The sequence below is a fragment of the Copadichromis virginalis genome, linkage group LG13 (assembly GCF_057382275.1).
Source record: "Copadichromis virginalis isolate Kocher_CV1m ecotype Utaka linkage group LG13, C_Virginalis_male_GT1.1, whole genome shotgun sequence".
Classification (NCBI taxonomy): Eukaryota; Metazoa; Chordata; class Actinopteri; order Cichliformes; family Cichlidae; genus Copadichromis; species Copadichromis virginalis.
The window spans coordinates 11,573,130-11,600,634 of NC_140630.1; the positions used below are offsets into that span (position 1 = coordinate 11,573,130).

General features: G+C 39.5%; 2 protein-coding genes across 3 annotated transcripts; one reads left to right on the top strand and one right to left on the bottom strand.

Annotated features, from left to right (window-relative positions):
• Positions 1–4,158: 4,158 nt before the first annotated feature.
• On the bottom strand, positions 4,159–10,561 carry LOC146695279 (uncharacterized). 2 transcript variants are annotated; one of them, XM_085477289.1, is made up of 5 exons: positions 10,125–10,561; positions 8,883–8,934; positions 6,741–6,896; positions 6,401–6,496; positions 4,159–5,103 (listed from the first exon to the last, which is right to left on the bottom strand). In XM_085477289.1, the coding sequence occupies exons 3-5, from the start codon at positions 6,843–6,845 to the stop codon at positions 4,786–4,788; spliced, it is 519 nt and encodes a 172-aa protein (XP_085333415.1). In that variant the 5' UTR covers positions 6,846–6,896; positions 8,883–8,934; positions 10,125–10,561; the 3' UTR covers positions 4,159–4,785. The 2 variants fall into 2 exon arrangements, with proteins under 2 accessions (XP_085333415.1, XP_085333414.1); XM_085477288.1 differs by lacking the exons at positions 8,883–8,934; positions 10,125–10,561 and having other exon boundaries at positions 6,741–7,778.
• Positions 10,562–11,137: 576 nt separating this feature from the next.
• Positions 11,138–19,141, top strand: LOC146695280 (transmembrane protein 26-like). Its single transcript, XM_085477297.1, has 7 exons — positions 11,138–11,380; positions 11,831–11,927; positions 12,068–12,157; positions 14,561–14,757; positions 14,880–14,959; positions 16,307–16,840; positions 17,363–19,141. The coding sequence occupies exons 1-6, from the start codon at positions 11,190–11,192 to the stop codon at positions 16,807–16,809; spliced, it is 1,158 nt and encodes a 385-aa protein (XP_085333423.1). The 5' UTR covers positions 11,138–11,189; the 3' UTR covers positions 16,810–16,840; positions 17,363–19,141.
• Positions 19,142–27,505: the final 8,364 nt, after the last annotated feature.

The following is a 27,505-nucleotide window of genomic DNA, read 5'->3' on the forward strand; positions in this document are numbered from 1 at the left end:
TAAATTTATTATGGAGTCGGGGCAAGGTCTAAAGAAATTATTATAGCAAAGTTTTACTTATCCGTTTTTTAAAAGTGAGTCTGAAATACCACAACTTACAACAATAACAACAAATGATAAGCATAATGCATCATAATGCTCAGTGTTTTAATAGGTAAAAGAGGAAAATGGATGGGCCTCTTTGCTGGTCTGCTAATCAGAAGGATGTGGAAAAATGTTACACAGTGAAGTGGAAACTACTTTCTCCCTCAATCTCATTCAGTCTGTTAGATCTGCTAAAACTGTGGCAAAGAGCCAGACTCGAACCTGGACCGGCTGCTCTGAGCCGTCGCTCACTCGAAACACTGAGCTAAACCAACACCATGCTGAATTTGCATATCCATCCTAGTCTCGTCTCTGTGTTTTGATATTTCTTCAGCTTTCCCGGTCATGTCTCCATGTCTGTTTTTCCCCAGTCCTGGTGTCAATTCCACCTGTCTGAGTCTCTGTGTTAGTTCCTCTTTTACTGCAACTTGTACATGCTATGTTGTTATTATTAATAGTAGTTGTTGTTGTAGTAGTATTAGTAATATTGGGGTTTCTTCTTCTTCTTCTTCGGATCATGACAGCCGATAGTGTTCACTGTGGACTAACTAAACAGAAGAAAGAAGAAGAGAAATAACAATTTAACATAAACCAGTGACACAATCCAGGGCCTGATCAACCCTGGCAGGGCCTCCTTGGATGAGGGTGTATAGTGATAATGGCCAAAACACCTGATGAATCCAAGGTCCACTGCTGATGATATCTCCCAAATTGAAAATGATAATCTAGATCGATCTCTAATCCCTAAACCTAACCAAGGAAGGTAAATGGCAGATTAGCCTGGGTAAAAGACCGAAAGTTGAGGCACACAACGATGTGTGCTGCACATAGAGAGAGGTATCATTTCAGAAACACCAGGAAGACTGAAGCTCATTGCAGGGACAAAGCAGGACTCATGATCTTCACCAGCAGCTCTTTTTTTGAACATAAAGATATTATATTCAGTCCTGTAGAAAGTTAAATATTTAAATATATATTATGCTCTCGTTACTCTGTATGAATGATTCTGTATTACTTTATGATAAATAACACACTATTGGCAAGAAGCGGTGAAAGAATTCCGGATCAGACGTTTTTAGTTCAACATACAAGTGACGATTTTTGACCTTCATCAGGTTTTATTCAATTGTGTCAGAGAAAACATCACATCCTCTTCATGCAGCTGACTACATTCAGTGTTTAAAACAGGAGTTGAGCAGGTCTGAGATTAGCACCTTTCTGAAACACCAAACTCAGGTCCTGTTAATGCTGGTATATAGTGACACAGTTACATGGGTGATCAATCCTTTTGACTTTGTCTTTAACTTTATCTATAAGCAGCTGCAGCTTTTACTGAAAGCACATGTGGCACTTTAACCTTTGTACTGTTTTCATCAGTTAATTATGGAGTTACTACAAAGAGTGAAGATATAGGATGATCTGTCTGCTGTCACTGGCTGGTGCTGAGGTCTGAATCTGAGGGCAGCTCCTGTAATCACAAGGAGAACAGAATCATCACAAACTGAAATATAAAGTTTCTCTCTCAAATCTGAAATAAAAAAATTTCCAATATAATGTTTACCTTTTGAGTTGTTGATGCTTTGTAAATGGAGGTATGCAAAGATGAGATGATGGAGCAGGTTTCAGTCCTGGTTCAGTCTGCTGCTGCATCCTGGTCACCAAGCTACCGAGGTATTATCAGCAGTGTGTGAGCTGCTGCTTGGGTATTGAACAAGAAATATTAAGGCTTCAAATTATTTCTCTTAAAGGATGTAAGCTGTACAGAGTACTGCACATGTGACTTTGTGAACATATCTCATTAGCAATAATTCAGACAGTTTTTTAACATGAATGTTTGCAACAAACTCAGTACAAAAATATATACAGAGTCAGTGCTAAAAAATTCATCAGTGGAAAAATTAAACATATATTTGAACTTAAGCTGCCAAGCGGAAGTAGTTGGTTTCAGTACATAAATATCGGGCTTTGCTATTTAATTCGTAGTTACTGATTAATGAGGGGTTACTGAAGTGCCAGGTTTGTTACTATCCTTACAGATGTGGCAAGAGACAGACAACATGCTGTTTGTTAATAATCAGCTCTGCACAGGAGCTGAAGCAGAGTCCAGCCTGTTGCTCTTACAGTAATATACTCATAATAAAAGTACAGTAACAGTAGTTAGTTAGTGACTGAGCAGCCCGGTGCTTTTCTCTTGATTTCTGTGTACATAACTGATTTGTATCACTGCCAGTACATAAACACAAATTCAAACTTTATCCTCGGAGCACAGATGTTTTAAACTGATCTACTTCTATATTTCCGATGCATGAATTCCATCTTAAAACCATATTTATTTTGTCTGTATTGGTTCATTTTGTACAGCAGCCATTTTCATTATTCGTTAAGATTTGTTTTTGTTTTTTTTTAATTATTAAAAAAAAGATCAGCGTTGTTTCATTATATAACGCGTCTGAGATATATATTTTACAGGGATTACAGGCAGAGAAAGGGGAGTAGGGGTGTGCTGCAGGATGAACATGAATAACAGTGCACAAAATAGATGTGATATACATGACAGTTCTTCCCTCGTTGCACTGCAAGGGTGATGAGAATCTATGAACAAATAAAAATTAAATGCAAACTAAATTTTTGTTGTTGTTTTTTTAAACATTTTAAGTTTTTAGCTTTAACTTTTTTTCTTTTTTTTTTGATTTTCAGTACCAGTAGTTACATCAGACCTTCCCAAAGTGATTGGGGCCCAGAGCCATGGCAGGGGGGGCGCGGTATGAAAAGGAAAAAAACAAAAGGCTTGGGCACTGCTAGCACGGGCGCCCACAGAAACGCAAAGCAGGAGATGAAGCATCGCTGAATATGTTTCCAAACCAACTTCATTCTAAGCCAAAGACTAGAAAATCTGGTGAAGCATATCTTCCCTTTGGTTTCACCTGCACAAGTGCCGAGGTAGGTCTCCCCTGCAGAATTAGTTTTCCCTTTGTCGGGAGCAGCGCTGGGCTCTCCAAATCACGGACAAACAGTATCCCACATTCTTGATTTTTAGTTCACAAACACTTGTTGTAATGACTAACTACTCCTGACATTTTGGAGATGTTAGCTCTGTATACAGTAAAGTTACAGCGGGATACAAATAATATCAGACTGATCCTGCCACGATTTGTTCCCCCGGTTCAAATCACAGACAAACAGTATCCTACAGTTGTTTATGTTTTTGAACCCATTTTGCACAGAGACACATTTTTTTAAAAATGTATTGATGGCAATGTTGAATATTATTACTCAGGAAAAAAAAACCAACTACAGTAAGAATAATTACACCCTGATGCGTCAGCCTTTCTAAATAGAGGGACAGTAACTGCTTGTGTATATATAAGCGTGTAAAACCTGAGGATAGTCAGATTAACGGTAACAGTATTTTGTCTCTGTCTGCCATTCTGCAATGCAGCTCATGTAAACAATGTGGCGCACAGCCTGACGTGAAAAAAGGCACATACCTTTGACGTTGTGTCAAACTCTGTATTCCTCATCCACAACTAAACGCAAAAAAGGGTTTTAAAAAATATGTTTTCGGTGATTCGAAACGCCGTTTACGACGAAACAGCTGCGTTTTCAAAAATACCCGTGTAGGTGTGGACGTAGCGTACACTCTAAGAACTAAAACTGATAATTACTTAAATATTTTGGTGCAACACTTTTACACTCAAAAATAATGAGTAAATGCAAAAACAATCACATCTCTTAAATACACCTTATTAATTGAGTAAATCCAACTAAAATGGAATAAGTTGTTATGAACAATTAAAGATGTTACAGTAACATACAAAATTGAGTAAATACAATTGAAAATCTAAGTTAAAACAACAGTAACCAAAAGTTCAAACTACATAAAATATTAATTAGGAAATGCTTGGCACATTTAACCTACACCATTACAATTATTTGTTTTTAAATAATGGTGCAATTTACTTAATATTTTTAAGTTAATTTAAGCAAAAACGTTAATTACAATTAAGTGTTTATTTTATTTATACACACACACACACACACACACACACACACAGGAAAAAAGAACCACGTCAATTCAACATTGTTCACAATGATTTATTTTAAACAGCTTTTTTGTGAATCACACATTTAGCAGATTCCTTCTCTGAACACAGTGAGCTGAAATCTGTTCTACATTCAGTGGATAAAACTTGGATAAAATTTCAGTCACAACAGCCTTATATAATAAAATTGCATCCAAATTGGCATGCTTGATAAAACTCTGTAAAACTGGCATATTGATGCTAACAACAAGAAAAATGTACCTGCCATACAAAGAATAAAAGTGGCTCAAGTGAACGCAGTGCTTTACCTTTTCAGAAAAGGTCAAATGACAAAAATAAAATTAAGATCCCAAAAAAATATAAATCCTGAAAAAAAAACCATTTGCACTGTGACATAGTTTTTGAACATCTTATTTTGATTCCAAAAAATTGGGAAGATTATAACTAAAGAGTGACCAAAAAACATCCATAATGATACTCTACCATTTACACCTTAATGTGAATCTGGAAAGTTAATACAAAAACACAGTTTATGGTACAAACATTATTTCTGAACAGGAATGTCAAAACAATGTAATGTCGCAACTGAACCTTTTGATGAGCATTACATGTCACTTAACAAGTCTAACACTTTAAGAACAGCCCTGTGAAATTTTGTCTACAATGAACAGAGGTCATTTTTCAGTCTTTGAACCTTGACAGAAAGGTTTCCTGGATCCAGCTCCATGAACACTTTTCGAAATGCTTCAAATGTGCATTTGAAATTCTTGGGGTATTTCAGATCCAGAGCATAGCACAGTCCCAAAAGATAGCAACAGGCTTTGCTCAGATTCCCAAGTTTGCCCAGAACAGTAACGCCTTCAATAACAATACCCACATCAGTAGGTTCGCCTGACCTGTCTTGATTCTGCAGCAGGTAAATCTTCATCACCTCCTCAGCCAAAGCCTCTTCAACAAAGACAGCATCAGCACCATCCTTTAAAAAGAGAAACAACTGTTTTAAGCTCACATATTTCCAAACATTGAAACAAAAGGTTTCATTTGTATGACATCACCGGTACTCATAATATGTAGACACTGTGCTCCAAAATCTTATAGCAATAGCAAATGCAAATGCTATTCTTTTGTATGCTTTGAAGTGTTTTTTTTTTCTTTAGAACAGTATCTTAAAACTTTTCTATGATCTCACAAGCTAAAATAAACTACCGTAATTGTCGGGCTATAAGCCGCTACTTTTTGCACCAGCTTTGAACCCTGCGGCTTTTAGTCAGGTGCGGCTTTTCTCTGGATTGTCCATGATTTTTGTCATATCGTAAGATTTGTTTTGTTTGTTCCGCTGTTGCCTGGCGGAAGGGCATGTGATCAGACACACAGTATCGGGGTTCAAGAGTGGTATGTTGGTCACATGTCCATCCGCCAGGCAACACAGTGCCGTACAAGTAGCGCGAAAAACAAACTTCAAAGTAGCGCTACGCGTTCAGCGGGAGGCGTGGATGACGAGCGGTGATAAACTTGCGAAAAGCAAGTTATGCTCAATTCCACCGGTGGATTCTGACAGCGTGGAAAAGTGTGAAAACATCCACGATCACCAACGGATTTGAAGGGCTGGACTGTTGCATGATGGAGAGGAGGACACCGCCACGGCCCTTCTGAGGGTGTTCGACTCTGACACTGACAATGAGGATTTCTTTGGTTTTGAAAGTGACAACGAAGGAGAGAAGCGGAGAGTGGATGACGAAGCCATCCTGAGCCTGTTCGTTTCCGACACTGGAGAAGAGGACTTTGGTGGTTTCAGTGCGCAGGAAGATGGTGGTGAATGACTGACTTTTCTTCTTGTTAAAGCCGTGTCGCTGCACCTGAGCCTAAAAGGTAGTCTGAATCTATTTTTCTGGTGTGCTGCAGGTTATTGTTATGTACTACATTTGTTACTCATTTATGAAGCACAGTACATGTGTCCTACTTGTAATTACCGCTACTTGTACATATACCTAAAAAGTTATGCAAATATGTACCCATAACTTGTTTTTCAAGATATTAATAAAAGGGGTGTGTCTCCAAACAGCCATCTCTTTCCTGACAATTCGCTTTGTGCATATTCTCTTACATATGATAAGTCAACATTGAAACACCTGCGGCTTTTGGTCAGGTGCGGCTAATGTATGTACAAACCAGGATTTTCCCCTGATTTTAGCTTGTGCGGCTAATATTCAGGTGCGCTTTGTAGTCCGGGAAATACGGTACTAATATTCCTAAAACAGATTTATTGCACCAACCTCAAAGGTTTTGATTAAGGCACTTGGATCCTCTCCCAGATGGTCAATGAAACATCTGATGATGACTTCTCGTTTTTTCTCGATGGAATTTCCACTCTGTAAAACAGGAAGTCTCAACTGAGGCAAAATTTGCACATTTAAAACATGACTTACCATTTCTAGCTTAAACATAACTATTTTTTTTCTGTTGTTGACCTGTTTTCACACCCACCATCAAGGTAAGAACACCTGTGGAGCTAAAATATTGAACAGAAACCTAAGAAAAGCCGTTTTTAGTGGAAGGGCCTCTTCAATGCTGTGTTGGAACGTTTTTGTGGTTAGAAAATGCAATCTTCCTTACCTGAAGCAGAAGGTTTAACTGTGCCCTGTGGTGTTGTCCAGCAGCACCTTTCTTGGCTTGAAACAAGGACAGGAGTTTGGATGAATACAAGTCCAACGATGACATGAACTTTGGTTCAAGGTTCAGGGTCGTGATCCTATGAAACGCTGCACTGACCTGGATGGGAGAGGACAAAAAATCTGAAGGCCAAAATTCTGATTCAATCAAAAAAAATAAATAAAAAAATAAAAATCTACCATTTTTTGCAACCTGGACCTTATTTTCTAACATGCAAAAGATTAATTTACACATCCAGACATAAATCCATATAAGTGGAGTTGTTCAGTATGCAGACTAAACCCTCAACATAAAGTATTATCTTCCACTAAGCTTCTAAATTTTATGTTATGAATTGCTTGCACTATTTCCCTGTGAGATTGTATAATCTTAGAGGGAAGAGGCGGAGCCAGGTTGCCCTCTGAACCATCGTCTGCCAGGCAGCGATGCGAGAGGAACACACCGCTGAAGTGGCGCACATATTCAGAATCGTGTCAGCGGCTTTACAGAGAAAGCCTTTCAGCTCCTCTGGCAGCTCTGCTTCCTCCACCTTCCTGGAGATGACAAACGCTAGCAAATCAGTGTTGTTAGTCAATGCAGCTGACTGAACAGTGCATTGATGTGCGCGATCAGTGAACCTTGCTATCAGCTGGTCAAGTTTGGCGGGATGGGCCGGTCGCTGTCCAACGACCTTGGTCATTTTGGTGCCGAAAACTGAAGCGAGGCTCGGCTCCAGAGGGGGAACAGGCGGAAAACTCCGGTCTGTGAAGCCCTCTGTGAAGCCCTAGGTAGAGACCGGCGCTCTAATCTTCGCTGGCTCTGCTGCTGCCTCAGAGAGGTTGGTCATCATCCCTGGGAACTGAGGCCAGATGGGATCTGGGCAACGAGAGTGAGTGGAGCCATACCTTCCCGCCAGATCATGGCCTGTATTTATATAGCGCTTTACTAGTCCCTAAGGACCCCAAAGCGCTTTACATATCCAGTCATCCACCCATTCACACACACATTCACACACTGGTGATGGCAGCTACATTGTAGCCACAGCCACCCTGGGGCGCACTGACAGAGGCGAGGCTGCCGGACACTGGCGCCACCGGGCCCTCTGACCACCACCAGTAGGCAACGGGTGAAGTGTCTTGCCCAAGGACACAACGACCGAGACTGTCCAAGCCGGGGCTCGAACCGGCAACCTTCCGATTACAAGGCGAACTCCCAACTCTTGAGCCACGATCATCAGATGGGGGTGGAGCAGGCTGAGGGACGGGAAGTTCCTTCTCACCAGCTGCCTCCTGGATGATGCCAGGCAGATCCAGGAGCAGCGCACCAACAACTGGGAGCGGCGTCCTTGCCGACATGTGAAGGCCAGGGGTGGATGAGCGTCGGCTCATCCACCCTTCTGTCACCAGGCTGCCCAGCTGGGAGGCAGTGGAGCTGCCACCACTGCCGTTTTCCTCACGGTGGGTGGAATCATCCAATTCCGGCCCACCATCGAAGAACTCGATGGCTTCTTCCAGCGAGTGCCTCTCTTAGTGGGAACGCCTCCTCAGCATCAGCCTTGAAAAAGGCTGACCTCCGCTGCTTTTCCTCTGGCGGGAGGAGCTAACAGGAGCAGCAATAGGATTAAGGTGTGAGGGCAAGGTCCGCATGGTGAGGACCGAGGCAGCCCACGCAGACGGCATGTCGGTCATACGACATGATGTAGCCGGTCTGGCAGGATGGACACAGACGGATGGTCTCGCTGGCTGAAGAAAAACGGTAGAGCCGATTTCCTGGTCTCACCGTAACTTATACTAGACCAGGGTGAGGCCCACACAGCAGGTGGGCGTGGACTAAAATACTTCAGTGCTGCGCGCACAAGGGGAATACCCACTTAAAGGGCTGCGCCTATACTCATGGTGACACTGGATGACAGGCCATGAACTCATCAATATATTTACCGAACTGAAAAATTCTCAAAATTTAGATTTGGCATTTGTATGACTAAAATAACCCACCACAAAACCAGTATAAATATTTAGGTGGTATCACCATCCACTACTCAGCTTGTATAAAACAATATCATATCCTTCCAAAATTTAACGCATCAAGTCCTCTGAGTAAAATTACCTGCTTTACTTTGTAGTTGATGCAGATTTTTCTCCTGGTGGTGAAGATGGTGCTGAAAAAATACAAATCAAAACTTTATCATTACAAAACATGTCACTGAGTAATCTGCCATAACACCAATCTCTTATAAGAAAGTTTAGCTTGGATTGAAATAAACATTTATTTATGTAAATTGGGAGTAACTAGGCAAGGCAAGGCAAATTTATTTGTATAGCACAATTCAACAACAAGGTGATTCAAAGTGCTTTACAGAGAAACAAAAACAAATAAAAAGCATGATTTAAAATTGATTAAAGCAAGCAAACAAACTAACTAACAAACAAAACAGTATATAAAATCAAAACATAAAATCACAACAGTAGATAAAATCAGTAGTTAAATGTAAGTTTTGAAATTTAAGCTTAAAAGTGTGGATTTGGTGCTTTATTCAAATGCAGCAGAGAATAGGTGAGTCTTCAACCTGGATTTAAATAAACTGAGTGTTTCTGGAACTATACTATACTAACTATATACTAACTATACTGGAAATGATGGTACTTTTGGCTTGACCAAAAGGACCAAAGCTTTTTTTTTTCATTATTTTCTGGGATCTGAAAGGAAGTAGGGCCCCCAGTCTAAATTTACTTAAGGCCCCATAGTACTTTGGACCGGCCCTGGATGAGGTAATCTGCTGACCCGGGCGGTCCTGTCAGCGTTCTCTCAAAAACTGGCCCTGTTCGGGACAAAGCTGAAAGCAGCGTCTTATATGCTCTGAAAGACCCCACATAGAACAAGAAAGCTAAGCAGCATGGTTGCTGCTATGAACTGTTCCGCGGGCAGGTCTTCTTAGTTACCAAAGCCATTGATGACGTCTGTTCATCTCCTCCTGAACAACCTGACAGAGTGAGTCAGGCCGCGTGACTACCGCAGCTCCCGCACCGCGACTCAACAGGGCCATTTTCTAGAAATGTCTGAGCACACCTGCTTTCACGTGGTTCCTAAAATGCCCCCAATTAAACGGTCAGGTCGCTGGTACCGGGACATTCCGGTCAAATTACCCGGAACGCAGATAGCGACTCAGAACGTAAAAGGATAAAAGGGTGCGGTTTCCCGCCGCCTTGACTGGAAGACGGGTTGAAAACTTAAATTAACGTGCACAAACACGCTGCGAAAAGTGAGCCACCATGACAAACGCTTTCTTCAGAACATGTTATAAAAGAACGGTGTGGATAAAGACAGCTAATGTAAGAATTGGTCACTTACCTGAAAACGTTACCAAGTCTGCAGTGGATGTGCGTCTGTCTCGTTCAACGTGCAGAAAATCTCCCATGAGGCCATGCTCCTCGCGTGCGGTACATGCCAAAGGTCATTAGTCTTACTCAAAGTTTTAAGTTAGTATTGGGGGACAAAATTATATTGATTTTTGAACCATTAATAATTAAAGTTAAAGACAATGATAAGTATGAATACCAGTGTCTCAGTTATTATGAGTACTTTCTATGAGATATATTGAGTAGATTTAAATAATGCACCCTGTGTTTCAAATACAGAATTTTTTCTTTTAAATAAACTTGAACAAAAGAGCTCAGTTCAACTCAAAAACTGGTGTTGAAAATTTAAGCATTCTTTTCAGTATTTTCAACTCAAGATAACACTTTTGTGATTTTCAAAGATTTAATCAAGGTCATCTAACTTAGAATTATAATGATATTTACTAAGCCCCTGAATAATTTTTTAGGGTGTAAAAGAGTTAGTAGTTTATTTTATTACTACCCGTAATTTATTGCAGATTACTTGTATTTGCTTAATTGTTTACTAAATGTTTGAGGTGTGAAATAAAGCGCAATGGAGCAAAATATGGGTGTGTGTGGTTGGAGGATGTGTTAGTGCGTGTGCGTGCGTGCACGCGCGGGGGGGGGGGGGGCGCGAACATTTTTCATGTAAAACATAGGGGGGCCCAGCAAAAAAGAAAAAGTGAGTTACATCATGAGCTTCACATTAAACATTAGGCTACTCGGCAGCATTTACAGTCATTTAAAAAAATTGCTTTATTCCTTGGAAGCCAGAAACACCAGAATTATGACTCACAAATACACCAGCGGTTTATTAAGAAACTCAAACCACAGTTCCTTTTCTGGTCTTCTACTGTCATTTCCCCTACATGGACCCATGCTTTTTCATGTTGTGCCTGAGGAACAAGGCGGGGCTTTATCCATGGGAACTTTATTTGAAAATGCATTCCCAAAGGTTTTGTTTCACTTACAGTAAAAGCCACAGTGAACACTGGAAATTGAGGTGATCACTTGTGAACTGCGTTAAGCCACCGACATGGCGCTGACTAAATTAATGAGTGCGATCCTCACCAGAGCGCTGTTTATTTTAGTTGCTGTCATCGGAGTGTTGAGGGTGGCATCGGTTAAGAAGGATAACAATTACTTGTTTCTGGCTTTTCTTTTGTTGCCGCTTGTTGTTGAAATGATAGTAACACTGAAGATGCGAAAAGGACAGGATTATAAATGGTAAGATAAAGGAGCATGCATGCAAGTGATGGTAAAAACAAAAGTGGTGTAATATTGTAATTATATTATCCTTAAGTATTAGGCTACTTAATGCCTGAAGCTACTCATATTACTTTCAAACTCATCTCCGCTCTATCGTTTGCACTTTCCCCCTCTAATAGACAGTATAACAGTATAATGCATGATTAAATTATGCATTTTCATCTTTTCCTAGTCTTTATCTCGACCCCGGTGTACCTTACATGCATATTTAAGTAGTTTGTACCTTTGCTGCTACTATATTGATAAGCTGGGAAGCTAATAGTTAAACTGTCCCGAATGGTGGTACGATACCCCTTGACTTTTATTACTTCAAGTTAATCTCTTCAGTCTTCCTGCATGCTTGAAGTAAACATGCTTATCACTTTTCTTTTTTTTAAACATTTTTGAATGCCTTTGGTTGTCTTGTAGGTTTTCCCCTCCTATCTTTCTCTTCCTCATTACTATTATTCCCTCGATCTGGATTCTGGAGATACAACACCAGCAAGACAAAGCCAGCGATCTAGAGGTACCCCATGTACATTTATTGACCGATTCTATCAAATGTCACATCTGCTATTAATGTTAAGGTTTATAAGATTTAATTACAATAAAACAATAAATACCCCGTGAAATTCACTCACAAAAGCTTCTTTAAATTGTTTTCAGTGCAATAAACTAGATTCTATAGAAACTTTGCAAAGACTGTGGAATCGAAGCACCGAGCAGGGAAACACCACAAACCAGAATTTACTTAAGGTAAGAGTGACTGAATTGTTAAGTTATGGTTCTGTGACAGAAATAAAGAGAGAAAAAAGAAAGAAACTGTGAATGAATGAAATGAGAAAGATCACTGTGCTATGTGAAGTGCTGTAAATACAAGAATGAGCTCAAATGGGACAAGCAATGAGCAAATACAGACTTGCCAGGAATTTATTTCGTTATCCATGTCTAATCAGAGAGAACCAGTTTTTCCACTTTTTCTACCAATGTTTTGAGTGAAACTCTCTGTATTCAGCCAGGAAGGGACATATAATAATAATAATAATAATAATAATAATGGTAATGGATTGCATTTATATAGCGCTTTTCGGGCCCTCAAAGCGCTGTACAATTCCACTATTCATTCACTCTCACATTCACACACTGGTGGAGGCGAGCTACAGTTGTAACCACAGCTGCCCTGGGGCAGACTGACATAACCTTCTACAGAAATAACATCCGGTGGCGTTGTTCCTCTTCTGGTCTTTCGCTAAGAAGGCTGAACTACCACTGTAAAGGTTGTTATTTCTTTATGCTAAGACACTTAACAGCTTATTGACTGTTTCATAATGACTTCTCTTTAAGAAAGCCAGAAAGAGCAGCAGAAAAGGTTGAAGCAACTCAAGTAAAATAAAATGATTAATGATGATTTCATCATTTAGTTCTTGGAAACTGTTTAAGCAGCAGTGTGGACTGAACGCATAGTGAAACTATTTATGCTCTGATTTTTTCATTTTTCATTCATGCATTAAGATTGACTGGAAATTAATAAAATAATCCAACTGATCCACTCCACCTGTAGGAACAATGCATTTTTGTCACACTTAAAAAAAACAAAAACGAATTTATTTCAGCTACCTATCCAAAATGCGGCATCCAAATTCCAGTGCCTTTTCACTTAGTACTCTTAATAAGAAAAGTAGAAAACAGTAAAGCATAAAGTGGACAGTCTCTCTTACTTTCATCATTTCAAATATCATCAGATTGATGACAAAGACCAGAATCAAAATCAGAATCAGAATCGTGTTTATTGGCCAAGTATATGTGCAGACACATACAGGGAATTTGGTTCCAATAGATGGTGGCTCTCAAGCACAGCAATGTAAATCACACACACACACACACACACACACACACACACACACACACACACACACACACACATGTACATAAGGTGCAGTTGCAGTCTGGCAGTGTGACAGGTCAACTGTTAAGAAGGGAGATGGCGAGGGGAAAGAAACTGTTCCTGTGTCGGGTGGTCCTGGTCTGCAGGCTTCTATACCATCTGCCAGAGGACAGCAGAAAAGTCTGTGTGCAGGGTGTGAGGGGTCTGTGATGATTTTCTCTGCCCGTTTCCTGGTTCTTGAGAGGTACAGATCCTGGATTGAGGGCAGGGGCGTGCTGATGACCCTTTCTGCTGCCCGTACAGTCCGCTGCAGTCTGCTCCTGTCCTGTTTAGTGGCTGCTCCATACCAGACTGTGATGGAGGAGCACAGGACAGACTCAATGACCGCAGTGTAGAACTGGATCAGCAGCTCCTGTGGAAGACTGTACTTCCAGTTGTCTCAGGAAGTACATCCTCTGCTGGGTCTTTTTGAGGATGGAGTTGATGTTGGTCTCCCACTTCAGGTCCTGGGAGATGGTTGTACCCAGGAACTTGAAGGTCTTCACAGTTGACACAGGGCTGTCTGATATGGTGAGGGGGGGCAGAGTTGAGGGATGTCTCCTGAAGTCCACTGTCATCTCTACAGTCTTAAGAGTGTTCAGCTCCAGATTGTGCTGACTGCACCAGAGTACCAGCCGCTCAACTTCCTGCCGGTATGCAGACTCATCACCATCTTGAATGAGGCCAATGACAGTGGTGTCATCTGCAAACTTTAGGAGTTTGACAGCCGAGTTCAAGATGCAGCATTAAGAGCTAGATAATTCACAAAGTGCCCACTAATTGGAGAAATAGGAATAATTTTTAGAAAATAAGAGCCTGGGTCTCAATATTGACGAAGAGTTTTAAAAATGTTTAGCGCAGGTTCCAAGAAAATAGACATTTTTACTTATTTAATAAGTTTCTCCACTATTCTGTTATTTATTTTGAAAATAATAATTTAAAAAATTGTACAAAGGAACTCAGGTTCTCTTATTTACAGCAGGGTCTTATGACATATTACCTGTACTGTGTCTCAGGTTACTTATACTCAAATGCTTCTGTAGAACTGCTTTTAATTGTATGTGTGGGAAACTATCATAAACTATCATGTGGCTCACTGTTGTTTACTGAAAGGACAGAGATGAGATTAAATCCCAAATGGCTTTTTGAGTGAAGTGATTCAACCTTCTCAGAAAACCAAGTTTTCAGCATTAAACATCTTGCCATCTTTTTTCCTTTTCTTAAATACTGAGCAGAGGTTGTCCACTGTCTGCGCGAATGACTGGATCCTGGCTCTTCACCAGATCGTGCTCATCCTCCTCATTGTGGGGAAGTGGCTTCTGCCTTTGGGAGGCGGGGTCACAAAAGATGAGTTGTCTCAGCTTCTTCTAACTTTTGTTGGCACTGCAGCGGACATCCTGGAATTTACTAGTGAGACGCTGTCAGATGTAAAGTAAGGGGCTAATCGTGTTGCTTGTACGTTAAGAATGTGCTTCTCCTATCGAGACATAAGTCTGCATTTAATGTATGCAAATGCATATATAGTTCCTGATATTGGTGTCACTTTTCTTACAGAGAAAAAAATCCTGCCATGGTTTACGTCATCTTAGCTGTATGGACCTGGAGCATGTTGCAGTTTCCACTACATCTAGCAGGTCAGGTACCTTAAAATACTTGGTGTTTATTAAGGAGCTACAGCAGTGTAAGGAAGTTCCTTTCCTGTTCCCCGGTCATGAAAAAGACAAACAGTCTTAACAGTGTGTTTAGAAATTGGCTAAAAATCTAAGCCAGTCCAGTAAGTAAACAGTTAAGTACATAAGTGCAGCAAGTAAGTTGAAATTACAGCCCCCGGTGCTTTTAAATGACTAACTCAAACATTTTTACTTCCCGAGACTTAAATTAAAGGAATTAGGTAGCAGGTTATAAGTTTTCAGCTGCTTTGGTGTGGTTCCTCCTAGTGCACAACACAGCTCATGCCCCATGTGGCGAGAGTATGTAGGCAGCTGCTGTAGGATCAAGGATTGATATCACTGACTTGTCCCCACTCTCACATAAACTAAATCCAATACAACATCTCTGGGACTTTATTTTTTTGCCCATCTGATGCTACCAAGTTGCACCTCCGACTGTCTAGGAGCGCAGTAACGCCGTGGTCTCTTTAGGAGCATGTCCCAATGTTGTCAGGCATCCACAGAAGCACGTGGGGGGCCATACAAACTACTCCCTCACATTTTTAGTTGCTGCAATATAATTTCAGCAAAATAGACAAGCCTCCTCACAACATTTTTTCACTTTGATTTCTGGGGTGTCTTTGAATTCAGCCCTCTGTAGGTTTCCATTTCCATCAAACAATGTGGCATCTTTTCATTCCCATCACATTACTCAGTATATATCAGTGTAGATATCAGCATGATTTTTTTCTCATTTTGATCTGATGTGTTTTCAAAGTGTTACAGGAAATATTCAACCTTAGTTTTTGTGGTCTCGAGTCTTTATTTACTATTTGTTAATAGGTAAATGGTTATTCTAATGATAAGTATCTAACTTTAAGGATATCTTATGCTCTGGTTTGTTATTAATAATTATTATTAGCTCCCCAGGTTTCTGCTCACTGGGAACCTTCTTCCTGGTCGTAGCTAAAATACTTTTGACCTGGGTGGCTAAAAAACTTGTTAAGACTATTTCTGAATTAATGTCACCTTTATCTAAGGTTTCCTCCTGTATCATCCTCACTAAAACTTCTAACCTTTGGTTAATCCATCCACTTGTGTCCTGCATTCAGGTTCTAAATTAAAAGGAGACCTGTTATATTCAGACCATATTTGTATTCTTGGACTCTACTAGAATAGCTTGGTAAATTTCACACTTAAACAAAAAGCGAGATAAGCTGTTTTAAAAACAAACAAATAAATGTGACATCTGTCAAACTACATGCAGCTACCTGAAGGAAAGCTTCATTTTTACTGTCAATCATTTGTTTTTCCTCTTCTTATTCAACATAGTGGTGAACACCAAATCTGATGAAGAGAATGGCGGAGAAGATCAAGTTGTCCGGGAAACCTTCTTTATTAAACACAGCACTGATATTTGGAGTATCATAGAGACCCTCTTTATCCAGGATGGGCCTTTTCTGTTGGTCAGGCTGACTGTCATTATTCACTTCAGAGTCCTCCACCAGATGCTTGGTTTCTTTGCCATCAAGAACGGCCTAGTGATCACACTGAGCTTGTACAGGTTGGCCATTATATTGCTGGACTACAGACATTCCATGGGCAACAATGCAGAGGCAGTACCGATGCATGAGTCAGATGACAGACGTTGCAGCCACAGCAGCACTGAGGCAATAGCGATCCATGAGTTAGATGAGCTATGCGACAGACCTTCCAGCCACAACAGTGCAGAAGCAGTGTCGACCCATGAGTTGGATGACAGACGTTCCAGCCACAACAGTGAAGAGGCAGTGCTGACCGATGAGTTAGCTCTGGTAGATAAAGAGGAATCTTAGAGTGAGATGTATTACGCTAAACATTTAAAACCTTTTTTTTTTTTTTTTTTTTTTTTTTTTCTAAATGACATCAGAAACAGCAGTATGCGACATTACGTGATGGCAGAGCTTCAGTTCATCCTTTGTCATTTTTTTTTTTTTTTTTTTTTTTTTTTAAATAAATAGGACAGGGGGAATGAATGAGAGAAAGAGGGGGAGAGAAAGAAAGAAAACCAAAGGGGAGAAGAGACGGTGAGAAGGGGGGGGAAGAGAGAGAAAGAAAAAAAAAAAAAAAGAACTCCTGGGTCACCTGTATGGAGAAAAAAAAAAAACAAACAAACAAAAAAAAAAACAGAGGAGACAGCAAACAACAAAGAGCAACATAATAATAGAGAAAACAAAGCACCATCACAATAAACTAGCTAGTCATAGATATCAATATTTACTAAATAATAAACGATATTGTGCAGCACGCAAGATAGACAGCGCACAGTGTGCTTTGAGGCAGCAGCCAAGAAAGCTTTAGTCCGCGTCTGTGAATACCCATGTGTACACCTGTGTGAACATTTAAAACCTTTTAAATTCAAATGGCAAAAACTATCACTGAAGCAGGAAAAGAAGGAAACACAACACAATGGTTTGACACAGCTACAAAGTCAGAGTGACTAAAGTCAGACTGTCAGATAAGAAGTTAGTCGACTTCTAACAGTGTGATAACTGATGTCTGGCCGACAGGAATTGAGGGCAACAAACGAAGGTGAAAGCGAGATGATGAGATATTTTTGCATGTTGTGTGAGATCGAGAGGAAGATAATAACAGACAGAAATTTTCCTGTTTTAACCCAAACAGGAAATTGAAAGTCATGCAAAAGCCCCTCTAGTGGTAGTCGGTAGGTGCTTTGTTCATTTAAGATGATTGCTCTTTACAAAATAAGGAATATGCTGTTTACAAATCAAAAAGTATTGTTACCTCAGTAGTTACATTAAATCAATGTGATATCTGTGGCTAAAACAGGTGGATCATTGTCCATTTGTACATTTTTTTTAAACTAAAGATAAAATTGCACTCAGGTGATGAGCTGTGTATGAGTTGCTTTTAAAGCCTTTAAAACCGTTTTTACGGCTTTAAAATCACACAAAGTTTTTATACCTGATTTATGTGAGGATCTTCATTTAGCTGGTAAAGGAACAAAAATATATGTCATGTTTGTTGTAAATGACTATAACTCATGATATCCTGTCAAAGCTGCTCTGACCTGAATACATTTCAGTAAATGTGGCTCATTTTACTTTTTTGCTATTTCATTTATCACAAAACCAGAAACAGTGGGTTCAAAATGATTATTTTTTAGTTTTTCTGGGTGATTTGTCGCATTGCCAATATATACAAACACAAATTCAAACTTTATGAGCACAAATGCGCTACATCTACTTCTGTTGAAAATATTCATCTGAAAACTGTGTTTATTTTGTCTACATTTCTTCATTTTGTACAGTAAATCTAACCTGCAAACTGTCTACCGTCTCCCCTCTGTGGACATCAGTGTATTACCACTTTGATGATGCCATCTGTGACAGTTTTTTGTTTGAGATGTTGCATCAGAATCAGTCTTATCTGAGTTTAGAACATTTCAGCTCCCTATGAAATCACTGTGGCTGCTGTCAAACTGTCACAAGAGTTGATTTTTGTATTCACCATCTATATGCCAGCCAGTTTTCAGAGATGTCAGGAAATTTAAAATTGACATTTGCACCTGCGTCATGGCCCCACAGTGTGGTTTCCTGTTTTATTGTGAAGGTCTGTGTCTTATGTTAGTGTGTCCAGCTTCTGACAAAACAAGAGTAAAACAGTTTCTCGACTAACTCCAGCTCCAGCAAATAGTCTTTTCCTTTTCCTCTCTATGATGATTAAACTGGATAAAACTGAACAATGTTTGGAACCATAAATCTGTCATGACAATAAATACTCAGGTGTTCAAAAGGCTCAAGGAATGTGTGAAATCCTTCAAAACAGTTTATCACACCAGATTGAGTCATTTTCACCCTTCCTTAATATTTGGAAATGCTCTAAGGCAAATGAGGAAGAACGGCTGTCCAAAATCCGGTCAAATTGTAAACAAGCATTGTTTCATTATATAAATCATCTCAGATATTTATTTTACAGGGACTTTTTTTTTACAGGAGGAAGGGGAGAAGAGGTGTGCTGCAATATGAAGATGCATAAAAGTGCAGCAACATATATGCCAGTTCTTCTTTAGTTACACTGCAAGGAAGTACATTTAATTGTTAGTGTGATAAAAATCTGTGACCAAATGAAATCACATATAGTGTATTACCAAAAAAATAAAAATGTAGGACAACAATGATACACACTTCTAGTGTTCACCGTCATTCTTTTAAACAGTGTTATATTAACCTTTATTTTGGTGGCAATTATTTAGACCTGTTCATTGACAAAGACTTCATATTGGCACATGCTGCATGTATGATCTGTTGCGGAAAACATATGTTAGAGCTGAGAACTTCAAACAAGGTTATGAGAAATGTGCCAAAGCCAATGAGACTAAAACAACTTTGTGAACTTCAAACACTCCCCAGTTCTCTGAAACTCTGATGGAGAGATGGAGCCTAGCAGTCCCGGTCAAATATTGACATGATTGATTGACAGGATTTTCACAGAAATCTAACCATTGAGTGTTTCCTGACTCACTACTGTAAGAAGAAATGAATTATTTGTATATAGAAACAAACTCCAAAAAGTTGATGTTGTTTATCTGGACATCTGTGTTTTCAGTGGGAGTGACGAAATGTTTATTTAAATTATTATTTAATAATAACGAAATATAATATAATCATTAAATAATAATTCTGAATAATTCCACTTGAAGTTAAAACACAAACAAAGTGGAAAAACCATCGTTTTCTTGGCAGTTAAGGTGAGCTTGGCTTCCCTCTTGTGGCATTTTAGATGTATTACATCATCTTGCTCCTCTTCTGCTTCACAGCATTTTTCTCTTTACTGCCTCTTTAATTGTAACAGAAAAAGTTAACTAAACGAAATCATTTCTGGAGATCAGGACTCCCGTTAAACTGAACTAGTAAAGATTTGCAAGCTTCTTATTTTGTAAAATTAAGTTAAACCTGGTTGGCTGCTGCATTTTACGCCCACTTTCACTCCACTAATCCATTTCATTCACTGCCACTCTCTTTGTTGAAAGGTGAAAAAGACATTTATCAGGCAAATGTCATTCTCTTTGGCTGCTTGTCTCTGCCTACACTGCTTAACACTCGCTGAATGTCGGGCACGTTTCATTACCCTTGATCCAATCCAAAATCTCAAAAGGTAGGCGATTTGTGCAAATTATTTTCAAAAGGCTAGCATATATATATATATATATATATATATATATATATATATATATATATATATATATATATATATACATTTGAAATTCACGGGAAGCTGCTTGAAATAACTGAATTTTTAAATTATGTGACTTGTGAAGTTAAACTTAATGCATTCATAGATTTTGTTAGATTATAATATTATTTTATGCCATGTTATACCCCTAATTAAAGGTTGTGAATTATTATGTAGTTTTAGTTTGCAGTATTCTCCTGAAGTAGAAGAAGCTGATAACTATTGCATTTGTTAAACTGATTTGCATTACATTAGACTGATGATTTATTGTGGATGAATGATATTGTTTTATGATGTTATAAGAAATACTGTTTGCAGAAAATCATCGCCTTATTTGTCTGATTAGAAGAGAACGGAACATACTGGAGTTTTCTGCCCCATCTCAGCAGGAGCAGATAAACGGGGAGCCAAGGTCGTAGCTTAGGCACTGTGTGAGAGAAAGCATGTGAATGTTTAGGCTTTTATGATAAGATGGGGGCACCAGAGGCTATAAGAGTTTTATCAATGCTCCACCATTTTGAGATCTGAGGCTGTCTGCATACAGTGTCCATCTCCCACGCGTGTGACTATTAAAATCATCGTTTGACTCAACCCGGCCGGACCAGTGTTGTTATTGTGGTTTTTCCTCTTGTATCCATCCCCAATATTTGAATCCGTAACAATTTCTATTTATGCATTTGCAAAATAATTTTACCTGTGTTCAGGTTGCTGTGTATTTGTGTGTGGGTTGGCAAATGCATTTGTGAGAAGTCAAAACACGCAAATCATTGTGCAGATTTGTAAATCTTAGTTTATGTTCATGGATCATACCATATGCTTTTGTAAACATTTCTAGACTAATTTTACACCACTGAAATATGAAAAAGCACTCGCTTAGGAGGAATGACAACTGGTAGTGCAACAGCGCTTATAGAGCTATCAGTTGACACCTCACAGAACACATAACAGGCTGTTCAAAGATAGCAACACTGGAGTGGACGACAATACTCTGGTGGAATGAGCTTTAGTGTTCACAAGGATTAACTCTTCTTTTATTATCTTTAGCCTAAGGAAACATTGTTCAAAGAAAGGTGGTTTAATGTAGGTAGAGTATAATAATCCCTAGCAGCCTGTCTCCAAGGTTTACTTTACTTTTTTAGACTTTACTGTCTAGCACATGAGCACACCTGCAGAGAATCACATTATCACAGAGTCCTAGAAGTCACAACCTAAAAATAAGTAAATAAATATATAAAATATATAAGCGTGACCTCACACATCTTCTGGGTTTCTAATTTTCTTTTATTTGAGGTTTTAAAAAATTTAAAAACACAGCTCTGCCTGTGAACACAGTAGCCCCACCCACCTGACGATCAAATGTTTGTTTGTCAGGGGTAACCAATGAGAAGAAAGCTGGTGTAAAGATAGGTGGAAGCTGATATGTATAACTTAAAGTTACTAAAGACCCAGTTGATCACCAGAAAAATGTGAGGAAGTTAATGCAAAGAAATATCAGGTTCTTTTCTGGGCTACCTCCTTGCGAGTGGGCAGATGAAGACAGAGCTCGAAACAAATAAAAGCTGTAGTGCATTGGGTTGTTCCCACCTCACCTATCCCCCTCTGTTAACAGCTCAGGAAAGCATGGGACGAGGCCAAGGGTGTGTTTCTTGAGACAGCTGAACGACATAAGAAACTGGCAGATTGATGGGGGACACCTGTTTTCATTTAGATCAACATGTTTGGTTGTCATCAATGACATCTCTTTACAGCCCCTATGTAATTGAAGAAATCATAACTCCATCCGCTGTCTGTCTAAAACTACCTAAATCTATGATAATTCATTCAGCATGTCATGTCTCCCAGCTGGATCCTGTCTCAGTCCTCAGTTCTCTTACCTCCATGTTTTGCTTGGCTTCTAAGTGCTTACTCTTGCTCTTGCCACTGCTTCCAGTAACCCCCTGGTGTGTCATCTTCCTCGTGGCTTTGTTGAAATTCTCCTTTGTGATTTTGAAACTCAAACTTCGGTTTAGATTTGGAATCATTTTATTTCCTCATCTGTCTGCTCACCCACTAACAGCGCTGTTCCCTGGCTTGTAATTCTCTAATAGTCATCATTCTTTCTAGATTGTAGGATGTCATGACCAGTAATATGTCAAACACTGATCATTTTATTCTACATGACAGACAAGATTGTTCTTTGTGCCAAGATAGCAAACAATGTTAGTCTGCATGAGCCTTGTACTGATTGAAGCAACTGCATAGAGGGAATCACTGTTCTGTGATCAGTGACCAGAGCCCCTCGGCCATTTAATAAAAATAATGGATTGCATTTATATAGCGCTTTTTGGGGCCCTCAAAGAACATACTGGTGGAGGCAAGCCACAGTTGTAGCCACAGCTGCCCTGGGCAGACTGACAGAAGCGAGTCTGCCATATCGCGCTATCGGCCCCTCTGGCCAACACCAGTAGGCGGCAGGTGAAGTGTCTTGCCCAAGGACACAACAACCCAGACTGTCTGAGCAGGGGCTCGAACCGGCAACCTTCCGGTTACAAGACAAACTGACAACTCTTTGAGGCACGATCGCCCCATTTCTGTCATTATCATTTCAACAAAGCTGAAAACAGCTGAATTTTGAATACTATGCTCACATAAAAATGCAGGGTCACACCAGGCCTAGGGTGCGATGTTGGATGGCCTTTCTGTCTCAGTCCACAGAAGACAGTTTGTTTCCATTTACTCGCTCACAGAAAAAAAAACCTGCTGTTGTGAAGAGGAAAGCCTGCTGATACAAATTCATTTAATTTAGTTTCAGTGATTTGTAAGTGCTCAGAGTTGACTTAAGACTTAAGATGCGTGGAAAAAAGGAAGCTGCCTCGTGATTAACAGAGACTAATGGGTTTTGAAGAAATAGAACTAAGTTAATTTTTTTCCTTCCTCTTTCGTCTTCTGTAAAATTCTCACTGTGATTTCACGTGATGATGACTGAAGTATGATGACAGACAATTTGGAACAAAGACAGGAAAAGTCTGGCTGTTCTCCAGGGTCACAGACCTTTTTACCGTTTCCTCTGTGCAAAGCTGATAGGCCAGATAAATATGAATAGAAATCAACCTAGCACACAGCCAAACAGGGCAAAGTGACGTGTGTGTGCGTACCATGTTTAGATATCTTTGTGAGGACCAAAAATTGGAATGTTGCTATGCTTGTGGGGGCCAACATTTCCTCGTGGGGACTAAATGTCCATCATTTTTGATGGTTAGGGTAAGTGGGTAGGGAAAGCATTATGTCAATTTGATGTCCTCACTAAGATATAAAAACGAGTGTGTGTGTGTGTGTGTGTGTGTGTGTGTGTGTGTGTGTGTGTGTGTGTGTGTGTGTGTTAGATGACATAATCACTGACTTCTGTTAGATAAGTGTGTGTGTCTCTGTGTCTCTGTGCGTGTGTGTGTGTGTGTGTGTGCGTGTGTGTGTTAGATGACATAATCACTGACTTCTGTTAGATAAGTGTGTGTGTCTCTGTGTGTGTGTGTGTGTGTGTGTGTGTGTGTGTGTGTGTGTGTGTGTGTGTTAAACTGTACAGAAGTTTTAGAATTTTCCTTAGTAGGTTTTAAAACTTAGCATTCTAGCAACAATATCAAGAGGAATCAAATTTATTCCTGAAACAGACAGATGCATAAAGAACAGTGCTTAGACACAAGAAGAATGGAAAGTCCTGCAACTTGTATCATGGACCCACAAACTCTGAGAAGTCAAATTATGATCACCTGATACGTCCACTGAAAAATTGTGGCAAGTTCTCCAAGATAAAAAAACAAAACAAAAAAACATTGCTGTTTTGATCAATTTTTTTCTCCTTAATGTATTTTTTTAATGTATTAAAAATACATTCTTAACATTATTATTGCAAGGATCTCCCACTTTACCTTTATTGCTTCTTCCCGCAGGCGATACGGTCTCTCAATCACACCACCACACAGTACTGACCCACACATATGGTTCTTACACACACACTGGACTTTCTGGACTTTGGTTTTGCACAACACTGGTCACTATATTCTTCATTTCCGGTTAATACTTGTACAGCTGCTGTTATTGTGTATATATTTATTTATATTTAGATTTCTTCATACATTCTTATATAGTTCTATATTGTGTATTTTGTTGTACAGTTATTTTATTTTCAACTTTAATTTATATATTTATCTTTATCTTATTCTTCCCAGTTAAATTTACCCTTCATTCTAATTTGTGTTGTACAGTTATTTCATTTTTAACCTTAATTTATATTTTATTCCTTCCTAGTTAAATTTACCCTTTTTAATTTTTCATATTTATTTCCTTTCTTATTCATAGCCTTTTCCTTTTTTGTTTTCTTTAGGTCACGAGCAGTTGTCCAAGCATTTCACTACATATCGTACTGTGTATGACTGTGTACGTGACAAATAAAATTTGAATTTGAATTTTTGCCTCAAAACTTTCCACAAATTAAGAGTCTAATTATATTTGTAGCTCTGAAAATTTATATTGACAGTCATGTGAAAAAGAAAGTTTGCAAAGGACTCTATGCAGTCTTTTGCAACACTGCAAACACCTGTCGGCTTCCACAGGAATTAAAACCCAAGAGTTACATCTTAGACTCTACAGGCCTCAGTGAGCATATTGAATGCTAAAGATCAGGACAGGACAATTAGAAAAAGAGCAAATGTGTATGGCTTGTTGGAAGGATAGCCAGGAGAAAACCTCTTCTCTCTATAAAGGCAGCACAGCTTAAGTCTGCACAATTGCATCTGAACAATGTACTTTGGATACAAAGGACAAAGTCAAGAAATCTGCCTTAATGCAAACACCCAAACACAGAATATCCAATACTTCATGGAAAATGCAAACCATGGTGATGAAGGGGTGATGATCCAAGCTTGCAGGCTTGCTTTTGCAGCTGCAGTATCCGGGCAGTCGACAATGAACTTCTCTGTATTTCAAACTATTATTGAGTCAAATGTGAGACCATCTGTTCGACAGCTTAAGCTTGGACGTCCCACACACAACAGGAAATCTACAGCAGAATGGCTCAAAAAGAAAAGAATTAAGGTGTTCTGATGACCCAGGCCAGACCTCAGCTTAACTGAAATGCTGTGGAAGGACCTTAAGAGAGCTATGCATAAATGAATAACCACAGACTTGTAAAAAAGAGTGAGTCAAAACTCCTCCACAATGATGTGAGAGACTGATAAAGTTGTAAAGAAGATTGTTTCCAGTTATTGCTACAATAACATGGTTCTACAAGCTACCAAATCAGAGGGTGTACTTTGCTTCTCATGGGACTCCTGTGATCTTTTTTACATAACTGTATGTGAACATGGAAATACTTCAGTCCACCTTTACCTGCATTTTACACCCCAAGTTGAGTACTACTAGAAATGCAAGTTTTATAAAATTACAAACTAAGATTCATCCAAATATAATCCTATTAAAATGCAGTTACTGAAGTTAACTCTGTAACTTCTGTCGGTGCTGTGCTTTTTTGGAAATCGAATTTCCCAGAGGAACCCACCCGAGGGATTAATAAAGTTCTATCTAATCTAATCTAATCTACATTTACTCAAGTGCTCAACCTAAATACAAGCATAGGGTATTTGCCACTTAACAATCACCTCTTTATAAAAAAAAGATGGTATCCCAGTAATTACAGGCAGATTTCATGGTGCTGAATATTGCAGTATGTGCACTCTGTAGCTCGGGACAACTTGGAGATGAATGAATGAAGACAAAAATATCTTCCTGTATATTTAAGATTGAGAGCAAATGTTTATGCAATGCAGAAGTTGTGTAATTGTAAAGATACTATTACTGTGTGTAGAACAAACTTGCACAATTCTGTAAATAAACTGTATCTGCATTTGGACATGGGTAATTTTTTCCTGTATATATACAGTGGACCTTTCATACATTAACTGAAGGGTATAAAACAGTTAATAAATATAAAATAGTTGCTAAAACTCTCGATCGTGGCTCAAGAGTTGGCAGTTCGTCTTGTAATCGGAAGGTTGCCGGTTCGAGCCCCAGCTCGGACAGTCTCGGTCGTTGTGTCCTTGGGGAAGACACTTCACCTACTGGTGTTGGCCATAGGGGCCGATGGCGCGATATGGCAGCCTCGCTTCTGTCAGTCTGCCCAAGGGCAGCTGTGGCTACAACTGTAGCTTGCCTTCACCAGTGTGTGAATGTGAGAGTGAATAAATAGTGGAATTGTAAAGTGCTTTGAGGGTCTCGAAAAGCGCTATATAAATGCAATCCATTATTATTATTATTAAAATAGTTTTCAACCAGTAAAGGTCATATTTGCCTGTTTGTTGTTCTGCTTCAGCTTTGGGACTTAATTTATAGTTTCCAGGAATTAAAACAGCTCAGGATGTTAGGTAGGGCTGTGTGCAGGTAGGAATAGGACCCAAGGTGCAGACTCCGGAGACAGATGTGAACTCAAAACAACTTTAATGTTAAACTCAAATATAACATAACTGGAAAAATCAAAATAAACTTACACCAGGATGAATGACAGAACACACAGCTAGGAAAACGGTAGATCGCGACACGGACACAGAGAAACACAGGGCTTAAATACACAGAGGGAGCAATCAGGGACTGAGTAACAGGAGGGAAACACAGCTGGGACAAATCAGAACTGACGAGACCAAAGAAGCGTAAACTGAACACACTGAGAAAAGACAGAGACCTTCAAAGTAAAACAGGAAACACATAACACAGACTGAACAAAGACACAGCCTCACCTGTAGGCACTACAGAGGGAACAGAGACGTGGGACCAGGGCAGACACAAACACTGAGTGGACACGGGGATATAGGAACTAAGGATACACATAGACGCGAACTAGACAAGGGGATGCAGGTGATAGGGGAGACAGAGCAACTAAAGAAGACAGAGACATAAACCATAAGACAGAACTCAAAGAAACCAAAAAACTAGAAAATATAAATAATATCATAAACTCAAAAACCCTGGGTCAACGACCCAGGCATCCTAACACAGGATGTCCTTGTCGTGGTATTCCTGTTAAAGAAAGGCATGCTGTGATGCTGCCTCCCCCATACCCTTAAAGAATTTCTAATCAGTCCAAGATGTCATGAATTAATCACGAAAAAACAGAAAGACCTTCTTGCGTCAGCTTGCATTGTATTTAACTGGAGCCACATTTATTCCGACTTTCCCTTCTATTGGTGTATCTGATCCCGTCTAAGGGTCGGGGGGGGGAATGGACCTTGACTCTATAAGGCGGAGCTTAAACTTTTGTGACTTTGGCGAAAA